The sequence below is a fragment of the Trematomus bernacchii genome, unplaced genomic scaffold (assembly GCF_902827165.1).
Source record: "Trematomus bernacchii unplaced genomic scaffold, fTreBer1.1, whole genome shotgun sequence".
NCBI classification, from domain to species: domain Eukaryota; kingdom Metazoa; phylum Chordata; class Actinopteri; order Perciformes; family Nototheniidae; genus Trematomus; species Trematomus bernacchii.
Window position 1 is genome coordinate 4040149 of NW_022988098.1, and position 22355 is coordinate 4062503.

The following is a 22355-nucleotide window of genomic DNA, read 5'->3' on the forward strand; positions in this document are numbered from 1 at the left end:
TAGTCGTCCACCTAGTGCTTTCTTCACAGACGCCTGAATGATAATCCCAATCTGTGGCCATTAGTGCACCGAGAGATCGAGCAAGGAGAGAGTTCAGCAGAGAGGGGGAGAGAGAGAGGGAGAGGGAGAGTGCCTGGACAGAGATGCACACAGAGGAAAAAGACAGAGAGAGAGAGAGAGAGGGAGCTTTTAAGGGATTTGGCGGTGATTTGTAGAATCTCACTGCTGTAATGTTTAGCTTTTTCCTCCACTTTTCTCGTGACACTTCACCCTGACGAGATTGCATTTCAGTTCTTCTTCTTTAACCATTGTTTTTGTTCTGTTTCTTTTTGAGAGTGCACGCAGCTGTCTGAGATGATAAAGGATTTACTTTTGGTGGTGAGAGGAGAGCCTTGCCTCTAGATATTTATATATATAATCACATTTAGGACCATGGATGGGAGGCCTGTTGGGAAAACGCATGTGATGGATAAAATCAAGAGCGGTCGATGAAGAATGGGCAGGTAAGAAGTACTTTTATATGTTTAAATGTATTTTCAGGAATGCCTCTACTTGCAGGTTGGATGTGAACGTATTGTCTGCAGGCGTTTAAGCAGATCTTTGCTCTTATTTCGAAAATCTTTTCAGCAAATTTCCATCAATCCAATTAAGATTTTAAGGCTTAAAATAGAACAATGTTGAAGAAAAAGTATGCATTGCAAGCATGCACATTTTTTGTATTTCATTCATATTTTATATTTGGATTTAATACTAAAATGAAGTATTTTTTATTCTGCCAGGAAATATTACATAAAATGTCACTCTTCATATTTTCCTTCTACAGTCTGTGGGATCTCTGTTTTGTAGGTTTTTTAAATGGTCCTCATGCAGATAAAATGAACCTGCCCCAGCCTCTGGAGCATGAAATGCTGCGATGGCTCAGTTGATGTTTTCTGTTTTGCAAAATTTATAGTGTTTTCCATCATGGGCTCTCAGCTCTCTGTGATAAAAGCATCCAATATTCACTCAGTGCCATCCTGCAAGCTGTCTCACGTCTTCTCCTCAGCTGCAGCCTTCTTTAAGGATGAATACATGTGGAGCTTGAATCCTGTCTTTTCTTCTATTCGCTCAGTCTGGATCCATAATGCTTAAACAGATTGTTGAAGAAAACTGTCATACATTTTTTTACAAATCTTTTAGAAGGTTTTCTGCATTTATACTCTGTGTTTCCTGATATTGACCATTTTAACATTTACATGCAATCTTCCAAAAGCCCAAAGAACTGAAAACACTATTAGAAGTCCAAGTTTCAAACCAGTCGTGCAAAATAAAAAGATAATGGGTCTCATCTATAAAGTAATAAACCATCACATTTCCTCTCATTTTTGTTTTATACCCTGAATTCATTGAAATGTCTTCAGTGCCAATCTTTTTTTTGCCTCAACTAAAAAGTGAGATAACATATAAAAGAAAATACGTCACATTGACATAGCTTCAATAATTGGACCCAAACAAAAGTAATTTGATTGAGTTATTGATTTATCCAGCTTCCAGCCTAAAGGGTAAACTTAAAGGGGTCCTGTTATGCGTTTTGGGGTTGTCCCTTTCCTTATGTGTGATATGTAGGTTTCTGTGCATGTAAATGGTCTGCAAAGGCTAAAATCCCAGCTTCTCTCCCACACACTCTCCCCCCCCCGCCTGAAACACCTCTGTTGGACTCCATTGTGTACTTCTGTAACATGGTGACATCACTACGTAACACTCACGCTTCTTTTGGCCACACATTGGGTGTTTCTCAATGTCGAGGACGCTTGCTTGGTAGCACATGTCTTCTGAGTCACTTGCTTCAGAAGCGAGGCAAGAATCCTTCCTAGCCTCGGAAAACGAAGAATGGTGGACCAGGCTAACAGGTGTGCAGGTGTGCGTCATATGCGAGGCCCCGCCTTAAATGGAGTGCGATTCCCGCCAAAGATTTGGAAATTGGTCCGTGCGCAAAGCATTGTGGGGATTTTAAGACCGCGGAGTCTACACATGGGCAGCCTCGAAATTTCCCGCTACGAAGTACGCCGGCCTCGGTAGAATTCCAAGTATGCTGGACATTGGAACAGTCCTTCGGCGGGACTCGATGACGTAGCATGCTTGAAATAGTGGCTCTGGAGCAGCTTTCCTCGACATTGAGAAACACCCATTGTCTGGATAGGCTAAGGGGCGGGACATCTCTAAGCGGTTGACCAATCACAACAGAGCCACTCAGATAACCAATCAGAGCAGACTGGGCTCTGGTTTCAGACAGAGGGTGAAAAGAGGTGCTGCAGCACAGGCAGAAGGAGAACAATAAAGAGCTTGTTGAACATTAAAGCATGGAAACATGTCACAGAAGAGGCACGGAAATACAAATGTGAATGTATCTAGTAATGTCGTTTGCAATAGTCGTTTGACCATTTGTAGATTTCATGTTTAAAAAAAACAAACACTAGCTGATATTCTGATGAGATGCTAATCAGTCTTTCTGCCCTCAGGTGTCAAAGGTAGAGGGAGTGGCCCGGTGCTGTCAGTCCGTCTGTCGGTCATCATCATGACATCAGAGGCCCGCTCGTCCCATTGGCTCTGCTGGCTCACCTCACCTTCCAGGTACCGAACATGCCTTCAGCTGATCTGGGTGCTGCTGGTGGGGTTCAGCCCGGGTTCGTGGGCCCAGCAGGGCAACCAGCCCGGGTCCATCAAAATCGAGGGCGACATCAAATTGGGCGGGCTGTTCCCCATGCACTCTCGGGGCCCTGCTGGTGTGCCCTGCGGGGAGATCAAGAGAGAGAAGGGGATCCACAGATTGGAGGCCATGCTGTACGCCTTGGACCAGATCAACAGCGACCCGGACCTCCTGCCTAACATCACTCTGGGGGCCCGGATCCTGGACACCTGCTCCAGAGACACCTACGCCCTGGAGCAGTCGCTCACCTTCGTCCAGGCCCTCATCCAGAAGGACAACTCAGACGTGCGATGTTCTAACGGGGAGCCGCCCATCATCCCCAAACCGGAGAGGGTGGTCGGGGTGATCGGGGCGTCGGGCAGCTCCGTGTCCATCATGGTGGCCAACGTGCTCAGACTGTTTGCGGTGAGTTTTCTTTCTCCTCTTCTCCATTAAAAAGCGGACAGTTGTTCTTTCATCCCCTTTGAATGGTATCAGCTGATTGAATGGGTGTTATCAGCCCCATAGTGATGGGTTAGAAGCGGCTGCTACAGTCACTAGTACGTTCAGAAGGCCTTGATTATCTATTCAAATACTTGATCACTGTTATGATTGAAGTTAAGCTCTAACCTGTAGTGGTCGCAGTTATTCTCACGGGTGCAAAGAAGGAAGTCAGGGTTAGGGTTAGGGTTAGGGTTAAACAATTAACATACTAATTAGGACCAGGATGCTTTCTTAACCCAGTGTTGGAAGAAGTACTCAGATCCTTTACTTAAAGGTGGGGTAGGTAAGTTTGAGAAACCGGCTCGAGATACACTTTTTGTTATATTCCATGGAATGCTCTTAACATCCCGATAGCAATGAATATCTTAAGTGCTTTGACAAAAAATCCATAATAAAATGTCATCTGTGGAAGCCGTGGCGCTGTACAAAGCATGACCAATCATCTGAGCCGGCCCGGCTAAAATAACTGGATGGCCTACCTGCCTGTCAGCCTTCCATCTGTGCACAAACTTATCTCGTGCCCTCATTGTTCGTGTGTGTTGGAGGAGGGGCTCTGTAAGGAAGTGGCATATTTTTTCCGGCTGTGTATTTTCAAATTCTAGCGCACTCGAGCTGGTTTCTCCAAAATGACATACCCCACCTTTAAGTAAAAGTACAAATACTATGGTTTTAAAATACTCCATTACAAGTACAATTTTAACTTACAAATGAAAACAATTTTTTTTTATGATTAAGTAGTATAGTACAAAATGATCAGCATCAAAGTTGACTTAAAGTACAAAAAGTAAAAGTACTCATTCTGCACAATGAGCCATTTCAATAAAAATATAAAGTATGCAAGAATGATCAGCTACATTTCCTTCAAGAACCAAAAGTATATTGGATCTTTTCACAGCATTATTTTATCATATATGAACTTTATCCAGTTTTCATACATGTTAGAGATTTTTAGTAATGTAGTTGGTCAATGTGGACCAAAATGTCAAAAAAGAACTATACTTAAATGTACTTAGTTACCTGTCACCACTGCCTTTTAAACCACAATGTTAACCACGTATTTATGACTTGTTGGTGCAGGTCGGTGCAGTTTGCTCTGGTTCAGCTTCAGAGTGGTCGTGATAACCACTGAGGGACATTTATTGGGCAGATAATATTCAACGTGGTGGCCTTTTTTCAGTATGTGAGGTCAAAGGGTGAATCCAGGTGAAAGCCTTTATCCCTCACTGTCGTCTCTTTTTAATCTATTCATAGGGAGAAAATAAAAGGACATGAGTTAAAGTACTGGTTCCCGACCTGAGGGCCTCAACAGTCTCATGACGCTCAATCTTTGTGGTTGGGCATTCGTACGAAAAGAGACAGAAAATAAGAAATTGAGTTTTCAAAAGACATGCAATGAGTCAGACGAGGACACTTGGCCCAAATAGATTTCAATGCGTCACAAGCCAAACAATTGGGAGTTAAACTAGGAAAGAGTGTGCCAAAAAAGTGAGCAACTATCAGAAATACATAGCTTATATTTAGTTCATTTAGTTTTGAACATCTCACTAATATCATTCACAGAAAGAGTCCTTCTCGTGAGACTGAACTCACAAACACACACATTTTGCTTTTGGCTCTCAACTAGCTGATGATACTATTTAATGAACTCAATTCTTCATGCTTGTGCTGTTAAATTAGCCCATCGCTGATCTAGTAAAGATGTACAGGAGCACAGTCTCATTCATTTAATCATTTTATCCACTTGGATGATGAATGGGGGCATCATTAAATGTGGTCTTCATTTTGCAGCATGAACACGGTGAGTTTTAATTGGGATTCGCTTATGGACTTTACGAACCTAATTAAGAGTTCGACTCACATTTAATAACATCATCTGCTCACCATTTTCTTTGGATATTCTGATTGGTTATACTGCACATATTCTCCTCACTGATGTATAGATACAATACATACTTCACGGGAGACAATGTAAAGTGAGGAATCATTGGAATGAGTCGCTATACACTTCATTGGATTTTAAATCCTTTGTCATGTGTGGCCTCCACAGGATAATCCATGTTATGTGTTCATTGTAGTTTTTTTTCTCCATGTACAGATGATTGACCTTAGATAATTGATTACAGTACTTATAGCGATCATGGGTCATGACTAAAAGGCCTTAGGCTTATTACAGCCGTATCCTATTGATTGATTGATGGGACATTGAATCTCTGTAAGTCCCACTTTATGACGTGCTGTATAAAAAAGTCTGGAAAAAATAAACTAGTGTTGGGGTTTAAATTGGCCAAATGTGGTTAACGTGAAAGAAAAAAAGTGCAATCAGGTATCTCGTTGCGGTGTTTCTTCAGAGTGAGGATATTGGTTTGAGAGATGCTTGCATACAGGGCAGATGTTAACTACAGAATTATAGATCCCACCCTCCACTAAGCCCCTCTCAGCAGCTCAGGACCCCGGGCTGAAAATAGAGCATCAGGGCAGCGCCATGGCTTTGGTTCTCGAATAACTTGTAGCCTGGACAGGGGCGCAGATTTATCTAAATGGTATGTTTCCTGCTACTGTCCATATGTGCTGCTCTCCGCTCTGCAGATTCTTCTGATGCTCACTTTACGTTGAACATCTGCTCACTGCCAGAGTTTGAGCATGCTTCAGCCTCTACTACACATGCTGTTTTAGCCTGCCTATAAGTACAAACTATAAAGTATGTGTAGGAGATATTAAATAATACAATGTGTACTTTTATCAACTGCTAAGCTTGTTAAATAACCGGCTATACAGTAGATCCAACAGTTAATTCACTCTCTTTTTATTATTTATTATTATTAATGATTATCCCAGCAGTTTGATTTTGAGGATTTGATGCTTCTCTTTCTTTTGCATCACTGTACATTTTAATATATTTCAATATAAGCAATTAAAAAATGTAGAAATAATATTTTTCACCATTATTTTCACTAATATTTGAACTTTTTGACATTTTATGTACTAAACAATCTATTAAGATAATATAACAGTTGTTTAAATATCATCCAATGTTTTTTTAAAAACACTTAATCTCAATTAGACCTGCACAATAAACATCTGCTCTCATCCAGAGCAGGGCATGTTTCAGCCTCAAACACACATGCTGTTTAAGGTGAGTATTTGTGAGGCTGTGGCGCAGTGTATTAGTGCGTTAGGGTTCGGATCAGGAGAGCACAGGTTCAAACCCCACTGCAGTCAGCATGTCGTTGTGTCCCTGGGCAAGACACTTCACCCCAAATTGCTCCTGTGGGGATTGCCCACAGTATTGCGTATGTAAGTCGCTTTGGATAAAAGCAAGTGACATGTAATGTATTTGAAAAAAGTCAAAACTGTACAGCATGTGAAGCAGATATTCAATCAAATAATGTTGACTTTATATCAACAGTTAAGCTTGTTAAATAACGGGTTTTTCAGTTTATCCAATAGTGAATTCACCATTTGGGATGCTTTAGTTGCTAAGCAGATTGTTGATTATTAATATTGATGATTATTCCAGAAGTTTAATTTTGAGGATTTGTATGCTTTTTCTTCTTTAACATTAATGTACATTTTAACATTTTTCAACCAAAGCAATTCAAATAATTCGGTATTAGCAATTTAATCCTTTTTCCAAATTACTATTTGACGTTTTAGAAATTGTATATACCAAACAATTATCAAATATATTAACATATTCTAACATAATATGATTTTTTATGTTGCCATTTATTAAATATGATCTGATATGTTAACACTTAATCTATATTAAGGCTTTCACCAAATGAGAAACATATCTGATTATGTTGTTAAGATCAGGATGAAGACATTACTTGTGTACTCATTTCTCACACTGATGTTTTCAGAGGTACTAAAATACAGCTATTTGCTTTTATATAAAAATGAAAGGAAAGAATTTCCAGAATTCTTTTTTGAGCATTGAACTGAACACAAAGGGCACCAATTAAAAAAGGTGACTTCAATGCTAAACCGCAGTCCTTGGCAATGCACTTAGTTGACATTGCGATGTGAAAAATGTGAGCCTTACACTGAATCATCAGTCAGTACAGGAAACCTGTGCAGTTAAAATCATTTTCTGAAAGCGTCTGCTGCAAATTGAGAAAGAAAACCATTGATTGAAAACTATTACCCTAAACCTTTGACACATTAAAAATGCATACCTGTCATAACATCTTTATCTAGTACCAGCACTCGTTTCTGTTTGGTAAAGTTTAATACAAACCATTAAGTGCTAAACCACCGTCATATTTCCTTGGCTGGGATCCTGGAATATCTTGGACGGTTCCCATCCTTCTCTGATAGTGAGGAAGATTTCAGCAGCACTTCATTGTAAATGCATCCCTGTGTAACTGATACGGCTCATTGATTTTAGAAAGTTAATTGGTGCAGATGCTTCTACGGGATTAATTTGGAGGGGATTACGTTTCCTCTTGTTCGTGGCTAATGTGTGCGCAAGGAAATATCCTCCGGACACTTAAAGAACTGTAAAAGTTGAAGTCGTGATGGAAGAATGTTTTTTTTGTTCTGTAAAGCTCACACCTTTATGAAGTCATGGTCAGCGAAGTGGAGGATGACTAGTAAGATTCAACTGAGCAGGGTTAACACGTGTGGCCATCAGAATTACATATATTGTATGGCTTACAGCTGAGAAATGCTAACCTTTTCCTACTCTCTTGATCTCTGTCTCTCCCTCTGTGCTTAACGTAATTTGACTAAAACCCCGATAATCCTTCCAGATAATCTGTGAAATGGTTCTCTCGCTCCTCTCTCCTTCTCCCTTCACTAACCCTTGTGTCTACCTTTATCTCCTCACCCCATCCGGAGTGCCCGCTACGTTAAGCCACGCTGGGAGGACCGGCATTAGCGGGGTCAGGGTGGAGACTGTCGACATAAACTGTGTCATTAAAGAAGTAGCACACCAGTAAATTAATCTTCTCATCCTTTTTTTCTCCAAACAAATGCTTTTACAGCTGTGGGTCCCACCATCTGTATTCACTATGACGTTATTTATATGCTCAGCTCAGCACATGATCCACCAGATCTGAAGTTGCTTCAGTTCTGAGATTTACACAAGCTTTTCAAGCAAAGCGCTCTCGATGAAAGTCACATTTTGGGGTTTTAATGCACTGCAACTCATTAGTTCTAATACAGAAAGTCTGCATGTAGACACAGTGAAGGTTTTGTCTGTGAGTAAGTGGTGCATCATCCTCCAATACGGTTCACTGCCTCTTCTAGTCATTCCTTTTTATCTTTGGTTCCACATATTGGCCTAATTGTGCTGCTCATGTTTTCCCGTTGACCGAGCTCTTTCGTCATCTCTGACCCTCTCGTGTGTCTCAGATTCCCCAGATCAGCTACGCCTCCACGGCCCCCGAGCTGAGCGACAAAAGCCGCTACGAGTTCTTCTCCCGTGTGGTGCCTCCGGACTCCTACCAGGCCCAGGCCATGTTGGACATAGTCAAAGCCATGGGCTGGAACTACGTCTCCACGCTGGCCTCGGAGGGAAACTACGGAGAGAGCGGCGTCGACGCCTTCCTCCAAATATCCAGAGAAGCAGGTCTGCCTCTATGAACTTGAATTCACTGCTGGGACAATGAGGGATTAATGATTCATCAAGCCGCGCTGTTCTCACTCATTAAAAGACTATAATAGGAAACAAAAATCCTTTAATACACAACAACTACCAGGGCAAAGAGAAGTCACCGCCTCATATGGGTTTAAAAGCTCAAATGAGGGTTCGGATTTCACATCATTTAAGGATCATACACATACATCAATAATTGACAATGCTGGACAGGTCATCACTTTGTCAACATGTTGACCGCGATCAGTCCACCAATCTGGTTCAGTGTCAAATATCTCAAACACGGATGGATGGATTACCTTTTGTTTTTCTTCTACCGACATTCATGGTCCCCAGAGGATAAATGTAAATGACTCTAGAGATCACCTTACCTTTCTCCTAGTGCCACCATGGGGTTTACATTTGTGGTTTCTGAGTAAAATGCCTTAATCAAAATTGAAAATAATAATATGGTACAGACATTGGTTTATGTTGTAACTCATTGTTGATAATATACTACTAGTAGACATCGTTGTTTGTCAGCAGGTTACACAAAAACTACGGGCCTGATTTTAATCAATCTTGGTGGAATGGTGTAGCATATATAAACCAATGACAAACCCATTCAACTTTGGAATAAGTCATGGGAACGATACACAAAGTAAGGTCATGGCCTCAAAGGAGGTCTTAACTCTTCGATTGGCCGTATAGTTTAGGCGGTTTTCTATTTTTGAACACTCAAGTCAAATGCTCTTTATATAAAAGCTTTCATACTAAGAGTCTACAATCATGCTAGCAGCCCTTTGAGGCTATGTCTTTGAGCTAAAGGCTACTGCAGCAGGCCAACATGCACACAAAGTATTAGACTACTTTTCAATCAAGAAGCTTTATCCCTAAACCGCCTCTGATATGAGGTTTACCTAGTTAACTTTTAGTTTACCGTGGTAGCATGCTAACAATTGCTAATAAGGCTGATGGAGAGGTTAACATGAAAATCAAAATTAATCTCCAGATGCTGTATCATCCTTTTTGTAATATAAAATGTAGGCCTATTTTTCAAGGTTACTGATAATTACTAGGCGAATTAGGCTGTAATTATTTTTCTTGTGCAGTAAATGGAGGAAACAGAGAAGTATAGAAATGCCAACACATTTCCCATCTCTCTCCCACAGGGGGGATCTGTATTGCACAGTCCATAAAGATTCCCAGAGAGCCCAGACCGGGCGAGTTCGAGAAGATCATCAAGAGACTGATGGAGACCTCCAACGCTCGCGGGGTCATCATCTTCGCCAGCGAGGACGACATCAAGTGAGTCAAGCTCTGCTGCACGTCATATTTATTTACTTAAGTACAAGATCAGAGTACTTCTCCTATACCTGTTTAGTTTTAAAACACAGAGCATAAAGAAAAACATGTATGATGAAGTGTTATTCATTCTCTTTCAGACGGGTGCTGCAGACGGCCAAATCGGCCAACCTGACGGGCCACTTCCTGTTTGTTGGCTCCGACAGTTGGGGAGCCAAAAGTTCCCCGATCCAGGACCAGGAGGATGTGGCCGAGGGCGCTGTGACCATCCTCCCAAAGAGAGCCTCTATCGATGGTAGGGAAAACCAACTGGATGCAACAGGAATATTAGAAATAGCCTGCGTCACTTGACATTGATGGATGAGTCTCATACCAATGCTACATATAAAGGAAATTAATGATGTTGGATATGTCTGTGGTCCCTGTAGCTTAAAATAAGGAAATGAAGTCAAAGCCATATTTCACTGTTCAAAAAGATTTGATTTGCTTCGCTGATTTCAACACATTATGATGATTGGTATACTGATATTAATCTTAGCGCTGTGGTTTCAATCAATCTTTATTTGAATAGCAATTTCTTACAAGTTAGTGTAGTTCAAATTGTAGTTGAGAAACTATAGAAAAGATAAAAACATTTCAACAACTTGAGAGCAATGCATGTGAGATAATAACAATTATAAAAACCTAGTAAAACTGATTCAAAAGTTATTATATGAGTACGACTAGCAAACAAGTTTTAAAAATAACAATAACACGATACCACAACTTAAATACAAAAGGTAAGTGAAAGTACAATAATGATACCTATTGTTTTAACCACTCTTTACCGAAAGCCTGGCTGAATAGATTTATGTTCTAAGATTGAATTGTCATGATATTAAATCTGCTTTGTGAAATCTTTCAGGGTTCGACCAGTACTTCACTTCAAGATCGCTAGAAAACAACCGAAGAAACATCTGGTTTGCAGAGTTCTGGGAGGACGACTTCAAGTGCAAGCTGACCCGCCCCGGCATAAAGTATGAACTTGGTAGAAGGAAATGTACAGGTAAGCAGGATGCAGTTTCAAGTACAGGTTGAAAATGACCAGAGATGGAAGAAGATTTCTCAGATGCTAAAAAGTACACACGTTATTGGCAAAATACTAGTCCTGTATTCAAAATCTGACATAAGCAAAAGAACAGAAGTATAATCAGCAAAAGTACAAAAAGTAAAAGTAATCATAGCGCAGAAAAATGGCCTTCATGTGTGTATATAACTATATTTATATATGTGACATTTCTAGATAATATTTTTGCATCAGGTAGCACAGTTTACTGTTATAGCCTAACAAAGTTCTGATTGACGTTTTGTGATTTATTTATAATAATTTGACTTAAAGAGTTTGTCCACTAGTTTAATTGTTAGAGATACATTTTGTTACAAGGATCAAAAGATGTTTAATAAATGTAGTGGAGTAGAAGTATAAAGTATTATTCCCATTAACTGTGGTCTCAACACCTAATATGTTACCTATGTCACTTATGGCTCATTTCCACTACAGCGCGGAGCGCGGTTTAAGCGTTTTTGGTTTTGGTTGCGTTTCCACTAGGCGTAGTTCTGGCTAGCGGGTACTTTTTCACAGTTTTCTGGCTCCCCAAAATCCAGGTTCTTTCCGGGCCAACAACCAGGCTGAGTCGGGCTGAGTATGCTAAACTAGAGACAGAATCGCTGGCAACTACAACAAAATGAACATATTTGACCGTGATTTAATTGTAATACGCGTTTCAAAATGATGCCGAAGTAACAACATACTGATACCGGTTAGTAAAAACCATGAATTAATGCTTTGTCAAGTCTGCAGACAGACGGCAGGCGAAAAACCTTTTAAAATGCGTGTTTTCTAAATGGTGATCGGCTAAGCTAACGTTGTATATGCTCCGACCGTCCACACTCACAACAACGGCCTATACAGACATAAATAAAGCAGCGACTGTATTCGCCATGACACAGACAGTCTGTGGTTTGTACTTGTTTAACTTTTGTCTAGTTTCTGAACATATATGAGGAGCTGTGAGCTCTGAGTGCTGAGTTGGTTTTGTGTTTCGCATTGAAGATGACGTCACGGCTCCGCCTACACTGCGTTACTATAGTTACTGCCCCAGCTACTAAACTGTAATGGAAACGCAGCATAAAGTGAGCCTGGCCTACTAAGGCCTAATTATACCGTACTAAGCGAGGCCCTGCAGTGGAAATGCGCCATTAGTTCTTTAAATGACTGCTCCTCATTATTAGCCATGGATGTGTACTTATTTGTCTTTATTCTTATTCTAGTATAACTAAACTGTGCTTTCTTCTCTATATTTAACAAGTTAGCTTAGTCTGATTATTGCATGTCTTTTTTACCTGCTATGCCACTTTGTTCTGTAACACTGTTATGTTCCTGCTCTGGGACAAACAAAGGAATTGTGATATTAAATAAGTGGGAGTACTCCAGGAAAGTGCAAGTAACTCAAAATTGAAATTAAGAACAGTACTTGAGTAAATGAAGCTCAGCGCAAGTTCTTTCAGGAAGACTGGGTATATATACATTCACTCCGCAGCTGCATATAATCAGCTCATCACGGGCGTTGTCTATAACCTATTACATTCACCTCATTCTCCAGCAGCCAATCACTGTGCTGCAGCCAAACTTTAAAATGGTTCTCCTCTCTCCTGCAGTCAGCTGTGATTTTCACCTCCTTTCATCTTATCCAGTGCCAGGAGAGTTAATCCAAAGACCTCATCACACCTCCTCTTCATCCCATCTCCTCATCAAATCCAGATCTTCAGCATCATCACCAGTGTCTAGACCCCGGGGGAGGTTCCCTATATGCTCACGGCTGCATTTCCCCCTTTAGATATACGATTTCAGGATCGGGGTCTAATCGCCAAAGACTTAACATTTATCATATGACATGTGTCAATAAATGTTCTTTAAACAAAATGGAGTCTCTCCTGATTGAAATGCACTTAGTTACTTCCCACCTCTGAAAATGACATTTTAAATGTGTCCAAGCTCTGCGTTTGTGAGCAGTTTTGTTATTTTCCTAATTTCTTGCTGTCACTTTGTCAGGTGAGGAGAGAATTGCTCAGCACTCTCAGTACGAACAGGAGGGCAAGGTGCAGTTTGTGATTGACGCGGTGTACGCCATGGCCCACGCCTTACACAGCATGCACATGGACCTGTGCCCCGGATACATGGGCGTCTGCGACAAGATGGACCCTGTGGAGGGACGGGATCTGCTCCATTACATCCGTGCTGTCAACTTCAATGGTGGGGTTTTGACTTCTTCTTATATTATACTTCTTCTTCTACTTCTTCTTCTTCTTATTATAATTTCTGGCTGGCAGAGAACTCACTGTCTCATGAACAATTTGCACATACTGTACTTTACTTACATATTGCAGCCTAGTTACACTACCTCACAGGATAGATTTGACTCTTAATTTCAAGCTACTGCACACAATTTATTAATGCATACAGTACACTGTGTTTATATGTTTACTAGATTAGTATATAAGAGAGTATTATATTTATTCTGTATACTTTATAATGTTAAGTTATGCCTATCTATCTATCCATCCATCTATCTATCTATCTATCTATCTATCTATCTATCTATCTATCTATCTATCTATCTATCTATCTATCTATCTATCCATCCATCCATCCATCCATCCATCCATCCATCCATCCATCCATCCATCCATCCATCCATCTATCTATCTATCTATCTATCTATCTATCTATCTATCTATCTATCTATCTATCTATCTATCTATCTATCTATCTATCTATCTATCTATCTATCTATCTATCTATTCTCTATCTCTCTATCTCTCTCTCCTGCTCTCTCTCCTCTACTCGTCTCTCTCTTCTCTCTCTCTTCTCTTCTCTCTCTCTCTCATCTCCTACCTCCTCTCTCTCTCTCATCTCTCGTCGTCCTCTCTCTCTCTCTCTCTCAATCATCTCGTCTCTCTCATACGCTCATCTCTCTCCTCTCTCATCGTCTCTCCTCTCATTCTCTCTCTCTCTCTCGATCTAATCTTATCTATCTATCTATCTATCATGACATCAGACACATTATCTTTTGCTAGCATTGGACTGTCCTATGTTGTGACATAAAATGTGTTATCTTTTCCATTGAACACACACGACAGCCTATTCTTTACCCGTCCTGGTCCGTCCTGAGAGAGGGATCCTCCTCTGGCGGCTCTCCCTGAGGTTTCTTCCACTTTTTACCCCATTAACTTGGATGTTCCTTTGGGAGTTTTTCCTTGTCCGATGCGAGGAGTCTAAGGAGAGAGGGGGTTGTATTCTGTATAAGCTGTAAAGCCCCCGAGACAAAGGCAAAATGTGTGATATTGAGCAATATATACACTTTGATTGACTGATTGACTTTTAACCTTTCATTTTTGTTCTCCTTTCCTATGCAAAGTCTGATTCCACATAGTTTTATCCATATTTATCAAATCAAAAGCTAGATTTGAGATGTATTCTGGTGAAACCGTTGATTTCCACTGCTTCTGTCGCAGCACAAGGACTGAAAAGAAACACATTTAAAAAGAAAACAGTGTAAGGGAGGTCAGCTTGAAGTAGGAAGCCTTGAGATGCTTCTGCTAATGTACCTATCCACAGCGCATTTCTTCAAAGCACGTCCTCTCCCCAGGGCTGCCTCCTTGCTCTTCCCTATACACACCGCTCAAGCTTTTCATTCTCGTCTTTCATAAAAAAGTCACAGTTTGGAAGAAGAGAGAAGAAAAAGGGTGTTCTATGAAAGCATCCTATTTACCGCTTGCTGCATGACCTTGGCTTGTATGAAAGATTTTCTGATTGAGCGCCTGCAGGGACCTGAGAGGAACATTCAATCACGTTAGGGCAACAGAGCAGAGTGCACTGAAAGACTGTACGCGTGGACGAGAGCCTTCAGTAAAGAGCCTCCTGCACTCAGCTTCCACATGACTGCACAACACTGAAGGAAGCAAACACAAGATGTATTCAACAGCATGTAAGATGGGGGTGCATGTCTCCTGCTCAGAAAGCTTGAGTTTCTCCTCTCTCCTCTCCTTTGACTCACATCTTCGCTTTTTTGGGTCATGAAAACCAGAGGTGGGCGAAGTACTCAGATCGTGCACTGAAGTAATAGAAGTACCAGAGAGTAGGAATACTCTGTTACAAATTAAAATCACGCATTAAAAATGTAGCTACTACAAAAGTATTAGCAGCAAAATATACCTAAAAGTAAAAGCAGTATGTAAAAGTATGCAAATTGTTCAATTTAAGAAAAATAGCTAGTTTTAGTTTTTTTGTGAATGTTACTCCAGGTGTAACCAAAGTCTTATTTGAATATAATTCAAATCATTCATCAAAAGTTATAACGTAGGAATAAATAAATGTAGTGGAGTAAAATTACACGATTTAGCTCTGAATTGTAGAGGGGTTGAAGTACAAAGTAGCACACTTAAGTACAGTACTTGAGTAAATGTACTGATATACTTTACACCACTGATAAAAACTCTATCTCCTTCCAACAGGCAGCGCAGGAACTGGAGTCATGTTCAATGAAAATGGAGACGCTCCTGGTCGCTACGACATCTTCCAATACCAGCTGTCTAATGTCAGCAACCCCGGCTACAAGGTCATCGGCCAGTGGACAAACCACCTTCGCCTCAATGTAAATATGTTTTGTCCCAAATAAGGAACAATTTCTACATTTAGATGAAGATTAAAACCATTCTCCTCTCTGTTTGCGAACAATGTGACTAGAACTTGCAGCTAGTTAGCTTAGCATAAAGATGGAAGATTAAGGAAAAAAACGAGTCTGTCTCTGCCCCAAAGTTAACAGAATCTGCCTTCCAGCACCTCTAAAGCTAGCTAACTAACACATTATATCTTGTTTATTTAATCCATGCTGTAGGTAAACCAGTGTTAAAACATCACGTTTTGGCTTTACAGTGGGTTTTGCGCCAGACTGTTTCCTGGCTCGGTGCAGTAACTTCCGGAAATTAGCAAAACTCAGGCTAGCAGTTTCCTTGTTTGCCTTTATGCTAAATAGAGAGGCGAAGTCTCATCTACTTCCGACCCATGGGACCTTATTTCGGAAAGATTATGTACTGAAGTCAATGGGGAGAAAGATTATATTTATTATTATTTATGATTATATTTCGATCCCGTTTGAATTGTGCCACGAATTACACATATGTTTGTCAATCTTAACAAATAATTTCCATGTCAAAAAAGTCACAGTTTGTCGTAAAACTGTTGAAATATAAGACTATGAAAAATACGCAACTAGAAAGACTACAAATCCCAGAATCCCGGTCCCGCATGCTGGCTCTTAGGAACCGACTAACTCCCCTTGTGTGTATGTACAGCTCTCAACATGCCCAGACTTGGAGTGATTTTCACCTCTTTTAATACTTTCCGCCTCATTCTGAAAGAAAGAAGTGAAATGTGCCAACGTGACGGCCGTCTTGGTGTGTGGTGCGAGACGGGAGATGTAGTTCATTGAGCGGTTTCACACCAAAGAAAGTGTTACTTCGCAGTTTTACGACACATTTTTTTTTTTTTGACTTGCAAAATGATCTTTTAAATTGACAAACATCATATGTGTAATTCGTGGCACAATTCAAACGGGATCGAAAGATAATCTTTCTCTCGCCATTGACTTCAATACATACTTTCTCCGAAATAAGGTCCCATGGAGGTCCCCCGGAAAGGGAGGGACTTCACCTCTCTATGAAGCTAATCAGCTGTTTGCTTTAGTTACATAGTTAGTGACTCTTAGATAGTCCAACCACAACATGGTGCTCACTATAAATGTAGCCGTCTTAGTTTTATCCACCTACAATACAAAAACTTGTATTCAAAAGGAAACAAATGCATCTTCAACAAACAAAAGAACGAATGGAAGCATTACTTCTATGAAACCACAACCGATCTACAGAACTTTGGCCAGAAAATCAGTCGAGGGTGGTCAAATTGTCGCTATCAATTGGGCTTTATCTGAACAGTATCTTCCTGGTTATTAGATTATTACAAAGTCTTTGCCCATTCTTTCTATATTTCAAGTATACTGAAACAAAGTCTGTGTGTTTGTGCATCCAACCTAGCCGGAGGAGATGCAGTGGTCAGGTGGTGACCGCAAGGTTCCCGAGTCGGTGTGCAGTTTCCCCTGCGAGTCTGGAGAGAGGAAGAAGATGGTGAAGGGCGTTCCCTGCTGCTGGCACTGCGAGTTCTGCGACGGCTACCAGTACCTGCTGGACGAGTTCTCCTGCGACATGTGCCCCTTCAACATGAGGCCCTTTAAGAACCGCACAGGCTGCCGGGAAACGCCCATCATAAAGCTGGAGTGGAGCTCTCCGTGGGCCATCATCCCCGTGTTCCTCGCCATCTTGGGCATCCTCGCCACCAGCGGAGTCATCGTCACCTTCATCCGCTTCAACGACACGCCCATCGTTCGGGCCTCCGGCAGAGAGCTCAGCTACGTGTTGCTGACGGGCATCTTCCTCATCTACCTCATCACCTTCTTCATGATAGCCGAACCCAGCACAGGCGTGTGTGCGCTTCGCCGGCTGCTGCTGGGGCTCGGCATGTGCATCAGCTACTCCGCCATGCTCACCAAGACCAACCGTATCTACCGTATCTTCGAGCAGGGCAAGGTTGCCGTCTCGCCCCCGAAATTCATCAGCCCCGGCTCTCAGCTGATTATCACCTTTATACTCATCGGAGTGCAGGTATGTGGATGCTTCTTTCACGCGTCATGTAGATTCTCTGTAGCACTAACTAATGCTTAAACCGTTCCCTGCAGTTACTCGGGGTGTTCGTCTGGTTTGGTGTGTCACCGCCTCACACCATCATCGACTACGAGGAGCAGAAGCCCCCAAACCCAGAGTTCGCCCGTGGAGTTCTCAAGTGCGACATGGGCGACCTTTCCCTCATCCTCTGTCTGAGCTACAGTTTCGTACTGATGATCACCTGCACCGTGTACGCCATCAAGAGCAGAGGAGTTCCTGAGAACTTCAACGAGGCCAAACCCATCGGCTTCACCATGTACACCACCTGCATCGTCTGGCTGGCCTTCGTCCCGATCTTCTTTGGCACAGCGCAGTCTACAGAGAAGGTGAGTCACTTAACATTATTAACGAGGCCCTTTAATGCTTTTTGAGTTTCCATTTCCTGTTGTGTGTTATATAGATTTTTTTTTTAGCACTGACGCTTCTATTGGCTAGCGCTCCAACACCTTGTACGTGTTAGGCTAAGGGGCGGGGCATCTTTGAGCGGTTGACAGTGGATTGTAGCTGCTGCCTTGTGGGCCAATCCCACGTCACATGGCTGCGGGCAAAACCAACAAATCATTTGACTGGAGAAGTTTCTACTTGGTACTCAGTAATTACGGTCGATACCTAGGTATGTTAATAAAAACACACTCATCTCTAAAAACTTTTGCTAGATATTTTTAGTATATTCTGCTGCAGACACTTTAGTATTTATATACTTTAAATCTTGAATGCAGTCCTTTTAAAAACAACACTTCTATATTGAAAATGTGCTACTTTTACCTAATACATAATACTACTCAAAAAAATCAGTTCTACCTGGCGTCTGGATAAACTCAAAATGTAAATTATTTCTCATTAATTCTTCCTTTTATGTGATTTCCAATGACATCATTATTTTCTTAATAGTATAATCTATTAATTGATCGGTTAATAGCTTGGTTTGTAAAGTTTAGTCCCTAATTAATGACCAAATTAATATTAATTCATTCATTTTCTTACATTCATTTAAGAAAAGAAGAAGGACTTTATGAATCCCTCTTGGGGGAATTACATTTCCCTGAGGATCTCTACTTTGGATTCTTATTGCAGTAGTTTAAATAATTAGGTCAATCAAACACACAATAACACACACTTCAAATAAAAGACTTCATTAATGTCTCCCTTGTCCAACGTGAGATGTGAGTTTTCTGCCTGTCAAATCACATTACCTCTCACAGGACGTCCTGCCTCCACTGTACTCAGAGTTTAATTCAGCTTGTGGGCTATTTCTGCCGTCACAAAGTACGCAGCTGCTGGGGGAATATTTGCTTTGACTAATAGAAGAGCCGTATTATGAATCACTCAGGCTGAAACAATTAAAGCCTGCGGTGCTTTCAAAGTCTTTTCACCTCTTCCGAATGGAAATGAAGGGAATTAAGTAAAAGGGAGGGGGAAAAGAGGTCAGAGCAGCCGAGGGACGGGACCCTCGCAGACCAAATCAGCCATCCCTTTCAATTAATCATTACTTAGAAACAGAGCTAAATATAGACGCTAACTTTTGTCTGGCTCGTGAAAACGGTATATCGCGGCGTCATGTTAAAGAAGACAGTATGTAGAAGGTGAGTTACCTGCTTGCTGTATTTACAAAGGGAACAACTGTTCACTGTTCCTGAGTCAGTCTCGCCTCGGGCAGAAACATGAATACAATCAGCACGGCTACTTTCTCTGAAGGAGAGGTCAGCGATGGAAAGCATGACGAATACGACTAAAGAAAGTGTCCTGTATGGACATCTTCATCCTGTGCGAGTCCAGGATGCTCTGCTGCTGAGGATAGTGTACAATTTATGACTAATTTATGCCACAAATATATCTTATTTATGGCACATATGGCTTCATTTATTTATGACTTGTACAGCCTGAATAATGAGTTCATAATTTATCGGAGGCAGGTCTCAGGAGAAGTTACTTCTCATTATTACTGTTGGATTTTTGCAATAAGAGGAAGAGCAGGAGGGAGAAGATGTGGTCAAAGCCCATAAATAGTGCCTCCTTTCCTGACTTCGTTTCATAAATCATTTAACGGGGAAAAACACTGCCTCCTGCACTCTGAGACGAAGATGTAAAGACTGTATTGTGACAACCTTTGAGGACCTGTGCAAGATGAAATGATCAATTATTTAACTTACACGGAAGGATACTCAGGAAATTAGCAGAAATGAAAAAAGAATTCAGTCACTGTGACCAAAACAGTGTTGTGAGAAAATGATTAAATGTGTTCTTAAACAACCTTTTTTTAACACAACATGTTTCCAATCTGGTTTTTTTTATCCAATTTTCAGGAACAAGGTTGATTTGAGGGAGTTTTCTAATTGCAAATAAAGTCCTCAATCGATTGTGTTAGGCGAATCATCAGAGCTGTGGATTTAAATAATCAATACTGAAAAAGTGACTTAAGGCAAATAAGAAAACAGCAAGAAAAGTAATTATTTTACTGTATCACTTTAATATTTTCACTCTTTTAGTTCTGTTTTATCTTCTATTTTGAGATGTTTGTATTGTATAATTGTTTATTTTAAGAAATGTCCCAATTTGGAATTAATAAAGTATATCTTATCTTATCTTAATGCAGCTTTTTTAACCCTGCAAAGAAAACAAACAAACACAAACCGTTAAGATGATATCTGGTTTTAAATCATAATAGGGATATCATATTGACATCTTGCCCACCCCTACAATGTTGTAGACACAAATAAGAAATGTAGTTACAATTAAAAACAACATCCCTTATTTAAGTGACAGGAATAGGGCAACTTTAGGATAACATATTGTTGTTTACTCTCCAATATAGCATTTCTGTTTGTTGTGTGTATTTCAGTTAAAGTTAAAAGGGCTAAGTAAAAGAAACCTGATATTCAGGCCAGACTGGATTGACTAAAATGTACAATATAATCTTATGACTAAATAAGAGCAAAAACTCAACGGCCTCATTAACTTAAATTATTTAAATGTTTTCTTTGACTATAATAAGACTGAAATGCCTAGTGCAATAACTTGACCAAGAAAAACGGGGATATATAACGGGGCTCAGTTTTATAAAAAAATGGCATACAAATTAAACTTCAGACCACAGGTGTGTGTGTGTCTGCATGTGTGTGTGTGTTTCTGCATGTGTGTGTGTGTGTCTGCATGTGTGTGTGTGTGTCTGCATGTGTGTGTGTGTGTCTGCATGTGTGTGTGTCTGCATGTGTGTGTGTGTCTGCATGTGTGTGTGTGGCCTAGCATTACCATCCTTGTGGGGACCTAAATCTGTTTACAGTCACGTGTGGGGACTCGCCTCCCTAATGGAGGTCCCCATGAGGGGAATCATTAATTTTAGGGTGAAGACTTGGTTAGGGTTAGGCATGTGTTGGTTATGGTTAAGGTTAGGATAAGTCTCCAGGAAATGCATGTAAGTCAATGTAATGTCCCCTGTGTGTGTGTGTGTGTGTGTGTGTGTGTGTGTGTGTGTGTGTGTGTGTGTGTGTGTGTGTGTGTGTGTGTGTGTAGTGACCTTTCTGACCCACGTGTCTCTCTCTCTGCTGCAGATGTTCATCCAGACCACCACCCTGACGGTGTCCATGAGCCTGAGCGCCACCGTATCCCTGGGCATGCTCTACATCCCCAAAGTCTACGTCATCGTCTTCCACCCGGAGCAGAACGTCCAGAAGAGGAAACGCAGCTTCAAAGCAGTCGCCACGGCAGCCACCATGTCCATCAAGTCCTTAGACAAACCCAACGGAGAGTCCAAGATCGTGCCGGACAGATCACAGTAAAAAACATAAGAAAAAACTCCATATTTGTATCACCTCAAGTCACAAGCCCACTCTGACAGCTGATGATAAAGGACTCAGAATATACCTTAGCTTTGGCTTGATTGTTTGTTCTACTTTCCCTTTACTATGGACTGAAATACCAGCAAAGATGTTCCTGGATGTTGTTTCTTTTCACACTCATTTAGATAACTCAGATCTAAATATGGAATAAGGCACAAAAAGGAAACGTTACGGTACACTCAAAGGAGAACTGGAAGGACGTTGATCTGTCCTGAATATGATTTTCAATTTTTTTTAAAGCCACATTCTCATAAACGTCTCAACTTGACAAGGAGATGTGTTAGTTTTAGCTTTCCCTGGGAAATGCCGTTTAGGAAAAATAAGTTTAAATGGCGACCTTTGCCCTACAGGATGCTCATCCACGGTGAGTCCCTTGGGGTCGATGGAGCATTGTTTACGGCTCCAGAAGCACTGCATGGATCGTGTTTTATGTGTACATGAATGTTTTGAAATATTGTCGTGACTATTTCTTCTGATTGCACCGGAAGGAACCGGCTTTTAAAATGTCCCGTTTCTATTTCGGATGATTGAGTCCCATGGGGAGGGCGTAATGAAACACTTTAGTATAATCACCCACAGCGGAACCATTCGACGTCCAATCACAAATACAAAGCGTTTTACTTAATTAGTGTGATGTATGCAATTATTA

At 40.9% G+C, this 22355-nt stretch overlaps 1 protein-coding gene across 1 annotated transcript; it reads left to right on the top strand.

Moving 5' to 3' along the window:
* Nucleotides 1-2431: 2431 nt before the first annotated feature.
* Nucleotides 2432-22065, top strand: grm6b (glutamate receptor, metabotropic 6b). Its single transcript, XM_034122010.1, has 10 exons — nucleotides 2432-3091; nucleotides 8528-8744; nucleotides 9923-10058; nucleotides 10196-10350; nucleotides 10960-11100; nucleotides 13147-13347; nucleotides 15609-15748; nucleotides 17187-17810; nucleotides 17885-18196; nucleotides 21419-22065. Exons 1-10 carry the CDS (start codon nucleotides 2555-2557, stop codon nucleotides 21644-21646), a joined length of 2691 nt encoding a protein of 896 aa, XP_033977901.1. The 5' UTR covers nucleotides 2432-2554; the 3' UTR covers nucleotides 21647-22065.
* Nucleotides 22066-22355: the final 290 nt, after the last annotated feature.